The sequence below is a fragment of the Cheilinus undulatus genome, linkage group 2 (genome assembly GCF_018320785.1).
Source record: "Cheilinus undulatus linkage group 2, ASM1832078v1, whole genome shotgun sequence".
Taxonomy (NCBI): domain Eukaryota; kingdom Metazoa; phylum Chordata; class Actinopteri; order Labriformes; family Labridae; genus Cheilinus; species Cheilinus undulatus.
This window is the reverse complement of record NC_054866.1, coordinates 18263461-18277004: the sequence shown is the minus strand read 5'-3', so window position 1 is coordinate 18277004 and position 13544 is coordinate 18263461. Positions and strand designations below refer to the sequence as shown.

Below are 13544 nucleotides of genomic sequence, written 5' to 3'. Positions count from 1 at the left end.
ACAATGTATAAAATTACATTAGTCTCAAAAACAGAAAAGATGCTTTGTACAAGATTTAGCTTGCTAGCTAATTTCAATCTCTTGTCCCTGTATATTAGTGTATATCCACTTTGGGCTTCCCACAGAGTTTTTTCCTATTTGGTTTCCTGGCATTCATTAGCAACCCAGTGGAAAGAGCTTCCCACTTTTGGGTCCAGACCCACCAGTTGAGAACCACTACCCAAGATAAACTCTTTCTCTTTCTCTCTTTACCTTTTCTTGTTGGCTGATATTATTTAATATTTTCCTAATCACCTTGGTATTATTGCAAATACAAGTATTCAATGTGAAAAAATGTATATACATATGACCTTACCACATTGAAGTGCTGCACACAGGAGGGCTTTTCTGTTATTTTGTTTCCTTTTTTCCTTTTCTTTTGCATTCTCCTTAGATTGTGGCTGTTTTTTACATTGTTCTATTGAAAACTCAATAAAAACAGTTTAAATAATAGAAGGAAGTAACAATTGGAAATTTGACAACGGTTTTATATTTTAATGTTGGTAAAAAAAAATAATAAATAACTAAATAAAGGAGCTTAAGGCAGTATTAACTGAGGTGTGTAGAGACCTAAAAAACAGGCTCATCCTCTGCTATATTCAGATAGTGGCCTCGGCATATTTAAAAATTTGAGGGAAAATGTTTTACATGATATATGGTGTAGTTTTGCGTGTGAAAATTAGATTTATCGGGCCAAATAAGAGGTCACATGAATCGTATGTGAATTAAATTCAGTGGGAATTCCTCAGCAGTGTCAGAGTTGTGTTGTATGTTGCTGAAAGTGATACTTCCTGTTTCTCACTGTACAGCGCCGTGACAGATGCGCGTTGCATTGTGGGGATACAAACACAGCTCAGAAAGGACAGCGGGGAGCACAAAGGGATGAAAACAGCACCCCAAAAACTTTGAACTCCAGCCTGTTGTGATGTAAATTCATGTGAACGTTAGTTCAAGTGTCACTTTTTGCGGCTGGCAGGCTGACAACTGCCTGAAGGAGAGGAATGTGAGTGTTGAGAGGGAAGCGGCAGGGCGCACCGCTGTCTCCCGACTATCGCTGCTTTTTGTCAGCTGAGGTGTTTGCATCCAGAGGCCCAGCCGTTATCACGGGCCTCGACTGAAAAGGTAAATTCCCTCTTCCACACTGTTTTCGACACGGTATCCCAGCTCAATACGCTTTAATACCACAACGCTGCGTTTTTCTGGCAGGAGAGAAAGCAATCAATAGTACAGTGTTGTCATGGCTAGCGCTAGCTTTGTGGCTAGTTGGAGTTAGCTAACATGCAGCTGCTGCGTAGACATCTCCAGGGTTACCTAAAGTGAAGCCGGTTATGTGGCTTATCCGGCTCCAAAATAAAAGCTTTCGTTGATGAGTCTTTAAATGTTTTGTTTTTGGTGTAGCAATAGCAGGATAAATTCAGCATTTTATATGGTAAAGAAGTACATAAATTATGGCCGAAACGATTATTTGTTTTCTATGATAGAAGTTGTGCAACTCTGGATGGTGGAGGTTAACAATGTTCTTTTGAAGAAACAGGATACTCATTGTAGGTGAAATAAATATAAAAGAATATTATTTAATTCACCTGTTTAACTCCTTATATACTTTAAACTATGACTTCGTTTAAAGATTAGAAGCGTGGTTGCACATTAAGTAGCTTATTTTGACAACAAAGCGGATGTACTCTTTTTGTATGTGCTTTTGCTTGACGTATGAGCGTGACGCTGTTAGCTACAGTTAGCTGGACCGTTGTTCCAAACATTTGTTAAGCATATTTCTCTCTGATGTAAGCCCACACGTCTTAAATAGAGAAGTGTAGTTTTTATAGTTGCTGTGTGTAGTTGAAAAGTCTTTCCCCCCAGTCTCTATCAGGCTTGCATTTGTACTCACACAACAGTACGTGATGTAAACAGACTGAAAGTACCACTCTGAAGGCTACGCCTCCTCTGCCCCATCGCCATCATTAATGTTTTGGATCAGAATTCGAGTGTGTTTTTAAAGCCCCTTTATTGAATCTAATTTGGCCCACATCTGGTTAATAAGTCTAGACATAAAAAAGGAAATACAGGGTCTGTAACCATGGAGAAATTGTTGTGTTGTCTCTACAACTGTTGTGGTCTAACGTAGTAAGAATGAAAACAAACAAGAACCATGAGTCCAGAGTGAATTAGTAGCCCATTCCTAACGTTATCATTATAATTATGTTCATGGATGATTTTCGCATAGCATACAAGTCAACTTCATTTGATTTTCATGTTCTCAAACCTAATCTTGTAACTTTTGAAGGTGGGGTTTGTTTTATCAGCTATGGTCCTTTAACATTTAAGATTGATATCAAATTAAACCAACATAACAAGTTGGCACTCATTTTGAATAAAATACAAATACTATTTTTTATATTTTTTTTTCTCACCAAGGTATAACTTTTGCTTCAACGTTTTTTTTTTCCTTTCTGCCAAAGGTTCTTCTTTTATTATTATTATCATCACAACATTGCTCTCTGACCTTGATGTATTTCTTCAAGAACAGTTTTTGGTACAGAATTCATGTAGCTTAATAATTTACCTAAAGGAGGCATTTCAGCCTTTCGAGAACCCCCATTGTGAAATTAAATCTCCTCTCTGTTAGCTGGTGAAGAATAGGCACTCTCCTGTTGCACCTCCACAGCCCACATCTATAATTCACTTTTACTGGGCTAACATAGCCCAAGAGTATTTTCCTTTGGTCTGTGTGTGTAAAAGGGAGTGCGCTATCCCTGCTAGAGCCCCCTCAACCAAGCTTTTGTTTGATGGAAAATCTCATGCCTCAGAGAATCCACATGTCTCGCAGACAGCTGCCGAGCGTCCTGTAGTGCACTGGCCTCCACATGGGTCTGGCTCGCATCGCTGCGCATCTGCTTTGATTGTCGTTACATAACTTGGCATTTTGTCCCTGCTCTCACCCCCCCTCCTCACCTTGTCTTTCCCTCAGAGAGCACCTTAGTATTTCCCTCTGCCTACACCCTCTGTTTCTATAATATACTAACCTTTTTTATCCAGTCTTAGCTGAGTTATATTTGAAAATCTAATTTAATGTCTACACTTACTCATTGATTTCTGGTGGAGTGGTTCAGCAAGAGTCTACTGTGACATCTGTTATTTCACTTTGATTTTTCTTTATGTAGGTTATCATTAGACACATTAAGATACTGACACAAAAATAATACTGAGAATTTCTTTTTTGCATTAATCACATCATTTTTCTGTCTTTGCAGTAAAGGAATATGGCTTATTATGACACAGTTCATGTAATTTAACTTGTGCAAACTGAAGAGTTTTATTTTTTCTCCCATCCTTCTGCAGGACCCATTTCCTGCACACTGTCAGAGTTGGACTCTCAGCATGGGGGTGAAAACCTTCACCCACAGCTCAACCTCCCACAGCCAGGAGATGCTGGAGAAGCTCAACGCTCTTCGCAACGAGGGCCACTTATGTGACGTTACCATCCGGGTCCAGGATAAGCTCTTTCTGGCCCACAAAGTGGTCCTAGCCTGTTGCAGTGAATTCTTCCGCTCCAAACTAGTGGGCCGGCCAGAGGAGGAGGACAAATTTGTCTTGGACCTTCATCATGTGACCGTTAGTGGCTTTGCTCCGCTGCTGGAATATGCCTATACGTCAACTCTCTCGATCAGCACAGAGAATATCATTGATGTTCTGGCAGCTGCAAGTTACATGCAGATGTTTGCTGTGGCGAGCACATGTTCAGAGTTCATGAAGTCCAGCATTCTGTGGAGCCCAGGTAACAACAACAACAACAACAACATGACGGCAGACAAGCCACATGAATCAGCACCGGAGAGCGCCTCATCTAACTGTGCCCTGACGCCGTTGGACGGCAGCGTGTCACCAGTTTCTTCTGACTGCAGTGTCATGGAGAGAAATGTTCCCATATGCCGCGAATCGCGACGGAAGCGCAAGACCTTTGTTACAATGGCGTCACCCGAGAGTCCGCTCAAATGCACTACACAGATGGTCACCACCTCCCCTCAAATCCCAAACCCCTCCCCTTCTTTCTCAGACAGCACAGCCCAACCCGTGGAGTCCTCTCTGGCCTTTCCATGGACTTTTCCTTTCGGTATTGACCGGCGGTTCCACTCGGACAAATCAAAACTCCCAGAGAGCCCTCGTTGTTTGGAGCAGGGGACCCCGGGGACCTCAGAGGTCGTAGTTGGCCGGAGGCTTAGTGACTTCCTAACATGTGAAAGCTCCAAGGCGGTGTCGTCTCCAGTGCCAGCAGAGGAGGAAGATGTGAGGGTGAAGGTGGAGCGCCTCAGTGATGAGGAGGTTCAGGAGGCTTCCTCACAGCCAGTCAGTGCCTCCCAGAGCTCGCTGAGTGACCAGCAGACAGTGCCAGGAAGTGAACAGGTCCAGGAGGAGCTTCTCATCAGTCCACAGTCATCCTCCATAGGTGGTGTATTTTGTCCATATAACTGAGATACAGTTGACATTTTTGTTAAAACTTAAAATCCTGTTACTGTTATAGCTATGTGAAATAAAGAGCTTAATGCTATGAATATCAGTGGTTGGGGCTGCCAAAGGATTCAGGCTTTTAGTAGTGATCAATCTCTGAATTTCTGGTTAATCGCACTTCCTTTCCCAGTTTCGAATTTCCACCATTTTGCATTTAATCTGTCATGTTTGATTTTGGATTTTTGTATCATCTAAGGCTAATTGACATTTTGTTTGGATGAAGACCTGCTCTCATTTTGAAAGGAAGTAAGGAACATTGGGTAGAGTGAAGATTTTGACATGACCTTAAACGCAGGTGACTTTAACTTGCCTGCTAAGCTGTCTGTGTGTTTTGTAAACTGAAATGAGACATGGAGACATGGACTTATTTACTATCACTGTCATTGCTGGGAAACTCTGTGCTGGCTTACCCAAAGTGTCTTAAAAAGGACAATAAAGCATCGCAATTAATTCATAAACTCCTGACAGTCCTATCAGTGGTATATGTGCCACTGTCATTGGAAACAACGAACTGTAAATTGCATAATAACAACTCAGTGGAAAATTCAGCATCCAGTTGTAGCTTTCAACACACATGGAATAAAGCACCTTATACGCACATACAGAACACCCCAGTTTAAGTTATAGTATGCACAACTTTAAAGATGTTATTATGCACTTAAAAATTAAGGTCAAATTTATAAAGATGAAAAACTCTCTCAGTAATAAAGATAGAACTTGTGCATTTTGAATAACAAAAAACAGAGTTTTAATTTACATGGGTACAAAAATTAAATCAGTGTTTTATGGAGGTATTGCTAGTATGACATGAATCTATAACAGCATGCATTTGAATGTGCCGGTGTATATATAAGTGGCAATCTAAATATGGTGATTAAAAATAGGTTATGCTGGCAGCTTTACTTGTGGTCATGATGGTGCATGTCTCAGCAATTTACAATGATTGCACAGGTATGTAGGATGAAGGCCACTTTTCAAAATAAAGTAATCAAAGTGTGCCTTGCACATCAAATTTTATGTTCTGTGTTGTTAGAGATGGTAAAAGTAACAGTAAAAAGTAAGATGGTTATGGTGTTTCATATCTTTTCTTTAATGATGCCAAGTCTACTTAACAATATTAAATGGTCAATGTATCTGTCAGCTGTAATAGGGGACGCTGGTCTGACCCAGTTACTAGTTTTGCTCACAAAGTATGCAACTTGAACTGCTTTCCACCAACATAGATTTTTGTATTTATTGTTTGTCTCAATGGAAAGTTTTATTGTCCAGTGGCCCAAATGTTTTTTCAAAGGCTTTTCTGTTGTAAATAAAAGAAAATGGAAAAACTCCTCATTTTTTCCTAAACTAATCAGAAGCACAATGAACTGGATCCAGCAGCATAAGTCCTTAAATGCAGGATTAACCCTACAAGACCTTCATTATGCTAATATAGCCCATCCAAGTTGACCTGCTTTAGACTTCACCTTTTCTTATCAAAAACTCAGTAGAAAGTGTACATAAGAGTGATCTATTTTCTTCCTGTCTTCAGGGTCGATGGATGAGGGAGTGTCTGAGGGTTTGCCGTCAATGCAGAGCTCCTCCACCACTGGAGGACATGCAGAAGATGATGAAAGGTATCTGGATTTGTTACAACTTGCAGAATCAAGTCATAAGCAGTAAAGAATATATAGACATAAACCACATTGCAAGGTGTCTAAACCACACCTGTTTAGGTTGTTAATTTAGACGTCATGTTAAAATGACAAAGGCATGATGAACTTATATGTAAAGAATTGAAAATGCCTGGAGCAGCATGATAAATTTTATAAGCAAGCTAACATGGCATTTTTCTGGAAGTCTGAACTTCAAATATTAAACCATGGAAGAATTACTTTATCGGTATGTCAAAGATGATGTTTTAAAGTCTTCCAACAAGATTGAAAATTCTCTTTAAGTGTATGATAGTTTTTTTTAATTGTGTTTCACAGACTTTTGACTATTAGCCAGATTCTAATCAAAACCCAAAAAGTCATCTTTACACATGGTTGAAAGTATTTAAGAGGGTTTTTTTCTGCTGAACTAAAAAGCATCGGAGACTAGCTATGCACCCTTTAGCATTAATGCATTTTTGTCAAATGAAGCACTGGCAGATTTTTATGCCTTTCCCCCTGATCCACATGACTATTTATGAGACAGTCTGCCTTGAAGTCATAGGCTGCTATCATCTGTAAATTTTTTTTAATTAAGTAAGGTAGTTAGGAAAAAAAATCATGTTAATATGCCAGATGCAGCTTTAAAGATTAGTTATTTTAGCCACTATATTCCTGACAAGTTTCAGCTTATTTTTCTTTCCTAGATGAATCAGATAACTAAAATGTTTAAGAAGTGTAGACAGGCACAAATATCTCTGATCCTCTCTCTGCTTTCTCTCTTTTGCAGGTTAGAAGGTATTCAGTATCCATACCATCTCTACATAAGCCCTTCAGCCCGCCCTGGCACTAACGGCCCAGACAGACCGTTCCAGTGTCCGACCTGCGGAGTCAGATTCACCCGCATTCAAAACCTGAAACAGCACATGCTCATACACTCCGGTAAGTAATGTAGGAAAAATGAATGCTATAAGGCTTTCATGGAAACGGTGATTTAACAGTCACTGTCAACTTAGTGGTGCGCTGTAGTCTCTGATGTACACTAACAAGTGTGCAAATGACCTTTTTTGATTTCCTTCCTCTTGCAGGCATTAAGCCTTTCCAATGTGACCGCTGTGGGAAAAAATTCACACGGGCCTACTCCCTAAAGATGCATCGGCTGAAGCACGAAGGTAAACGCTGTTTCCGGTGCCAGATTTGTAGCGCCACATTCACGTCCTTCGGTGAATATAAGCACCACATGAGGGTCTCCCGACACATAATCCGCAAGCCGCGGATTTACGAGTGCAAAACGTGCGGCGCCATGTTCACCAACTCTGGCAATTTAATTGTACACCTGAGGAGTCTGAACCATGAGGCATCCGAACTAGCAAACTACTTCCAGAGCAGGTGAGGAGTCTGGGGGCGCTGACCCCCATCATTTACTAAGATCCCACCTGGATCAGAAATAAAACCAATTAGATTCTAATACCTGAGGTTCATTTGATCAATTTCCCTTTGATGGATTTGTTTTTAGGACTGTCTTTGAGATGTTTTCAGCTGATTTTAAAGGCCAGATCAAATGTACCTGAAGTATTTGACATGCATTTGCTGGGAAGTTTTCATTTCACCTATTTGAAAGAATAGTTAAACATTTTGGGAAATATGCTTATATATTTTTGCCGTGAGATTCTGATGGGAAAATTTCGCTCTGAAAACTACATACATGGAACAATATTGGTTAGCTTGGCTTGGCAGTCATATTCAGAATGGGGTTGGCTGCCAAGCAGGCTTACACATAAAAGGAATTTGTCTTGGTTTCCTTTGTAGAAAGTGGTTGACATATGGTCTTTCTTTGTCCAAGTGTAAAAAACATATCTAGCACATATAAATCTGTAATAGACACATATTTAGTCATTGTCACCTTCACTGAAAACCTTTTCTAGCCAATCACCAGTTGCCAGGGTACCAGCAGAAACTCTTTTTCTGACAAGTTACTGCACCCAGATGAACAGACGTTGATTTCATCAACTAAAGTGTATGTTATGGTTAAGGCTGCCTTTCAAAAATGAAATTTTGTTTTTAGCTCAACTCTTGTTAATGCTTTCCTCAGCTCCCTTTGTTCATTAAATCACAATTTTTGTCAAACACAAAATGTCAACATGGTGGTATATGCTGCACTTATAAATGAAGATTTTTTAGAGTTTTTATTTCTACTTGGTCATCAACTAGTGCTTTATTTTTTAAGCGTCTGTTTTAGCTGCAAATCGGCTGAATATTCTTTTATATCAGCACCTTAATAGTAAAGGTTGTGAAGTGCAAGGCTGTGCAAGTTGCAAAAGACTGCACTTCACAACCTGACACAGCTGCTAAAAAGCAGTTCACTGTATCGACACAAAAAATGGTTAAAACTGTACATCTAATGTGTTGTGAAATAATCAGAGACGTCGTTTTTAGTTCCTTTTGCTTAGCCCTTTATTTGGATAAGGAATATTTCAGGTCATATCTTGGACAGCACAGCGGCTCGGTGGATAGCGTATTACCTCACAGCAAAAATTTCTCGGTCAGACAGGGCCTTTCTGTGCAGAGTTTTCATGTTTTCTCATCTTCTCTCTCTCGATACTTCGGCTTCCCATCACAGTCCAAGGACATGCCTGTAAGGTTAATAGCAACACTTGATGTGAGTGCTTGTTTGTCTCTACATGTCCCACCTCTCCAGTCCCCCACAACCCTGAACCTGATAAGCAGTAAAGGATAATGGAGTGCTATATAACTGTAAAATGGCAAATTCACACTTTGACTTTTCAGATTTTATGTGTTTCAATTGGAATACAAGCAATGTTTTAGTGAAGTGGCAGTGTTTTAGCAGCTGCCAGCATTAAAAGCATTTACAGATAGATATTTATGTTCTGATATTTTCTAGTCAAAATCTTGGGATAAAAAATTATTAAGCGTATTTCCCAAATCTTAAAAGTTTATCTTTGAAGTTCATTATTTGGATGGAAAGGCTAATAGCTAAAGCTCATCTCACCTCTGTGTGAGAAAATCTAAAGATAAAGAGGGTAATAAAGAAAAGAGTTAAGGAATAAACTGTCATTAGTGTTCTAAAACAAATTGGATCAATTCAGATTTTTAAATCCCTCTCTTTATGCTCCCACTCTTTCAAAACTTTGCACTTTCAAAGCGTTTGGCCAAACACAATAGCTACAAAACAAAACTTTAATCATTTTGTCATCACTGTTTGTTTCAATCTGAATGAATTCTCCTTAACCAAATAGAGTGGGTTGGTTGTTTTCTATCAGCAGCTAAGCGCACAAAGCCTCATGAAAAGCAGAACATAGTGTCTTTATAAAGTTGAAGAGTGTTTTTATTTCCCAGACTTTTCCACTTCTTAATCAACTCAAGCCCTCACAGGTCGGCAGGGCTCAAACGGGCCATTGACTCCTCAAGAGTTTTATAGTAGAAGGTCTGCGCCTGAGATCATAACAGTGTGGAAAATTCTCTGGCAAACCAGTCAGACTCTTTAACTCCTGTCCTCAGTCTTCACATAAATAGAGATGTTAACTACACTGTATGGTTTATTTTTTCTAAGTTGCTGATTTGCATTCCAGTTTGTCAAATTCAGCTGTCGTCTGTGCCACAGCAGACACTGAATCTTAGCTATTTATTCTGGATACTGAGGTCTAATTCCAGCTGTTTGATAGCCGGTACATGTAAGACTGCTAGCCTGGGGTTATTCTAGTTTACAACTGTAGTCACATCATGCACTCACTCTGTTAAAGGGACTCTGTCGCATGAATGCAAATCCCTATCTAGATTGGGAATATGCAAGAGTATAGGTAAAATAACAGAAGAGGAGAGATAGTGCTATGATATAGCTTGTAGAAATGTGTCTGTCCCCTGCCTAACAAGGACCTAATGCAAGCATGGGATCTTTAAATGTATTTGCAAGATTTATCTTTAACCCCAGACCTTCTTTTCGGTGTTTTGTGTGTAAATGAATTGGCTGAAACTGAACGAAAGACCTGAGCTGACAGACTGTGAAATGCAGCCAGGAATAGCTGAGAGTGGAGCCATTTTATCTTACACTATATACTGTCTGCATGCAGAATCAAAAGTTTTGGTAGGGTTAGGGTTAGGCCTTCATGCTCCATTACTGTGAAAGCTTACTTCACAGACTTCTTTGGTTAAATCACTGTTTTCAACCTGAGGCTTTAATTTTTGAAATTTCTGCAGCTTGTGAAAGAGATTTAAAAAACTGGAGACTGAAACATTTTCAACCTGTCAAACTTTAGTGTTTTTTTTACCAATAGTCAAACAGAATCACAAATAAGTGGTCTTCTTCTGTTCGTCTTTTGCAGTGATTTCCTCGTGCCCGACTACCTGAGCCAGGTTCAGGAGGAGGAGGAGGCGTTGGGAGTCCAGTATGAGCTAGATGAATCCCAACATCACCCTGTCTACCCAGGCAGCACCTCCACTTCCACCACCGCCGCAGCCTCATCCTCTTCCTCAGTCCAGATGCCCGTCATCTCCCAGGTCTCTTCCTCTACCCAGAATTGTGAGAATTCCTCCGGCTTCCTCTCACCTGAGCCCCTGGATCCCCTGGAAGCCCAGTCCTCCCTCAAGATGGACGCCGATGAGGCGGCAGCCGTGGCAGAGGAGGCCAAGCTGGACAACAGCGAAGGAGGAAGTTCCCCGGAGGTGTTTGAAGAAGAGCCGCCGCAGCAGCAGCATGCACAGGCTAAGGAGCTGGCTTCCATTACCATAGAGTGATTTAAGCCTTCTACTTTGCCCATCATGTCTTATTTTGCAATCCTGTCATATGGGAATATGTGTTGAAATGTGGATGAAAGGGACAGCCGGGACATGTGTTAAACCTCCCCATATGAAGCCCTGATGAAGTTTTATGAAGACTTCACTTGCCTTGAAGATGTTTTTTCCATGGAATTCAGATGCAGTTATTTATGTTTAAACTAAACCAAATCCAGCAAAGTAAAAGATATTTATTCACTGCATCAAAATAAGAGTGTTCAGTCATTCATGGTGAGAATTTCTCAAGCATTCAGTAAACATTGGATTCAATACGACAAACATATCTGGGTCCAATATTTCTTAAGAATATTTTTGAGGGTAATATGTAGGAAGGTTGTTTTTTTTCCCATATGACGTGAATGCAGCACGAGCTAAAGTCCCTTCTGTCTTAGCTAATTTGAGGTCTGTTAAGAACAAGCCTTGCCCTACATTTGGAAAGTGCCTGAGAGTTCCCTTTTTAACAAAGCAGTGTAGAGAGGAAGAAAAGGTTGTGACTTTGCCAATGGTGACAAATCGAGTCTTTGCAAACTGAGTTCAAGAAAAAAAACTTGTATTTCATTTGTTGAGTTCATGCTAGTTTGTATGGGCAGAGACTGTGTTATTCCTTCAGTGCCGTCGCTATAGGCAAACTGTTAAATGTCGATATTATCTATATTGCAATAGCTTGTACTGTTTTACTATTTGAATGCTGTGTATGTTGGATGTTGTGAAATCTGATCTGTCAGGTATGTGTGTGCATTTCTTTTTTTATCTATATGAATACATTTCATTTTTTAAAGGTTTAAAACTTGAAATTATATCAACAGAGTATTCCCTTAAGATGTCTGTGCAGTATATTATTTTCGGACATACAGTATATCAACTTATTTTTTAAAATTTTTAATGAAAAAATCACTTAAATCAAACCATGGATCTTTAGGAGTTTAGATAACCTTTGGTGAGCACTGAAGCAGCTTAATGTTGTAAAATCCATTCAAATGGATCAGAAAAAAGGACTGAAATTTATGTAAAATAACAATTTGAAATTTGGAGTCGGAAGGTTTTCTTATAGCTGTAGTGTTATATTTCCAAATGAGCTCAAAGGTATAATGATGTAGCATTTATCCCTGTTCAATTAAGTCAAATGGTTTTGTTTTGAATGTTGGTCGTGATTTACCAACAATTGCTAGTCATGCTTTTGTTTATTGCATGACTACTGGAGTGATGTTTTCACTTTGGTGCAAAATCTTTGTCTTTTTATCTCTGGTGTTCTTTTGGAAATATTAAGAGGCTGATTACGAGAAGTGGATGGAGCTGCCCTGATGTCACTTACTGAATGTGAACTGCCTTTTCGCCTGTTTGGAACTAGCAATTGAGACCTTCCACTTGTTAGGAATATTTCTGTGATAGTAATAAATCAAATTGAAAATAGGTGGATTTGCATTTTTTTGCTAACAGTGAGGTCAATTTTAGGGATACACGATATTATTGGTATAATAGCAGTATCGAGAGGTACTAGCTTAAAAAGTGAATTAGTATCGGCAGATATGAAAATTTTACAACTGATGTATTGGCTTTAAAAATCTGCCTAAATCAGCTGTAAGAACTGGCCATACAAATGAGTAAGTTAGTGGAATTTTAGGCTGAAGTCTTTTACTTTATTCATTATCATTCCTTACACTTAATGTGTTTTGAGAGCTTAAATTTGTTCATCCTCAAACTTGATCTTGTGTGTATTAAGGATTGAAGTTTTAGGTCTGAACTACATTTAATTATCGGTATCAGCAAAGCTGATTTTGAAAATATCAGCGTATCGGATATTGGCAAAAATCCAGTATCGTGCATCTCTAGCCAATGCCCTTAAACTCTAACCAGCTACATCCACTTCTTAAACAGCGTCATAATAAACCAAGAAAATCACATTATCCAGAGTGTGGATTCAGAACCAGCATTATGTTTATTTTCCTTGACTTTAGTTGTTACAAAGGGAAGAACTGTTATGAAAGAAATCCCAGACTAGAATTAAAGAAATAACTGTATGTCTGAAGCAAGAAGTGATGCAAACAGATTATGATGGTTAGTCAGAACACATAACATTGCTTTTGAAGCAATAGGTGACTGCTAATGTGTGAATGCAAATACTGTGAGCTGAATCATTCTAAATGATAATATATTGTGATCTACTAGAGCTTATTCCTCACCTAAAACTGCAGTCACACAGTTGACTTTATTAGTTTTGTTTGTTTTTGTGTGTTTATGTGTTTCTTTTGGGTCAACTCTCTCAACTCCTGTTAGCTGTGTCGTGCCAACATGTTTGTAATTTTTGTACTTTGACATTGTTGTGCCTGTATTTCTGAGAAGATAATGACACTCATGGTGATAATCCATGAGTTGAATGCTACTGACTGTGACTGGGTATCTTGTTCAGTGGAATCTTTTCTTTTGTAATGTCCCCTGAAAGACTTAGATAAGGATAACCGCAACAGGATGTTAGACCTCATATACAGGGTTGATTGTAAATGTAAAAATGAATAATTGCTGTGATGAGGGTATAGATATCGCTCTGTCTCCATCATTGAATTCACTGAGAGCTGTCTTAAT

The 13544-nt window shown here is 39.2% G+C and overlaps 1 protein-coding gene across 1 annotated transcript; it reads left to right on the top strand.

Annotated features, from left to right (window-relative positions):
• Positions 1–867: 867 nt before the first annotated feature.
• Positions 868–12375, top strand: zbtb44 (zinc finger and BTB domain containing 44). The gene is made up of 6 exons (XM_041801650.1): positions 868–1161; positions 3379–4483; positions 6074–6158; positions 6964–7115; positions 7262–7562; positions 10514–12375. Exons 2-6 carry the CDS (start codon positions 3418–3420, stop codon positions 10923–10925), a joined length of 2016 nt encoding a protein of 671 aa, XP_041657584.1. The 5' UTR covers positions 868–1161; positions 3379–3417; the 3' UTR covers positions 10926–12375.
• Positions 12376–13544: the final 1169 nt, after the last annotated feature.

Excerpts from the sequence above, each read along its gene's own strand:
- zbtb44 (XM_041801650.1), top strand. The coding sequence starts at position 3,418 with ATGGGGGTGAAAACCTTCACCCACAGCTCAACCTCCCACAGCCAGGAG. Across the intron at positions 4,484-6,073 it reads TCCACAGTCATCCTCCATAG|GGTCGATGGATGAGGGAGTG; the intron begins GTGGTGTATTTT and ends TCCTGTCTTCAG. Across the intron at positions 7,563-10,513 it reads GCAAACTACTTCCAGAGCAG|TGATTTCCTCGTGCCCGACT; the intron begins GTGAGGAGTCTG and ends CGTCTTTTGCAG.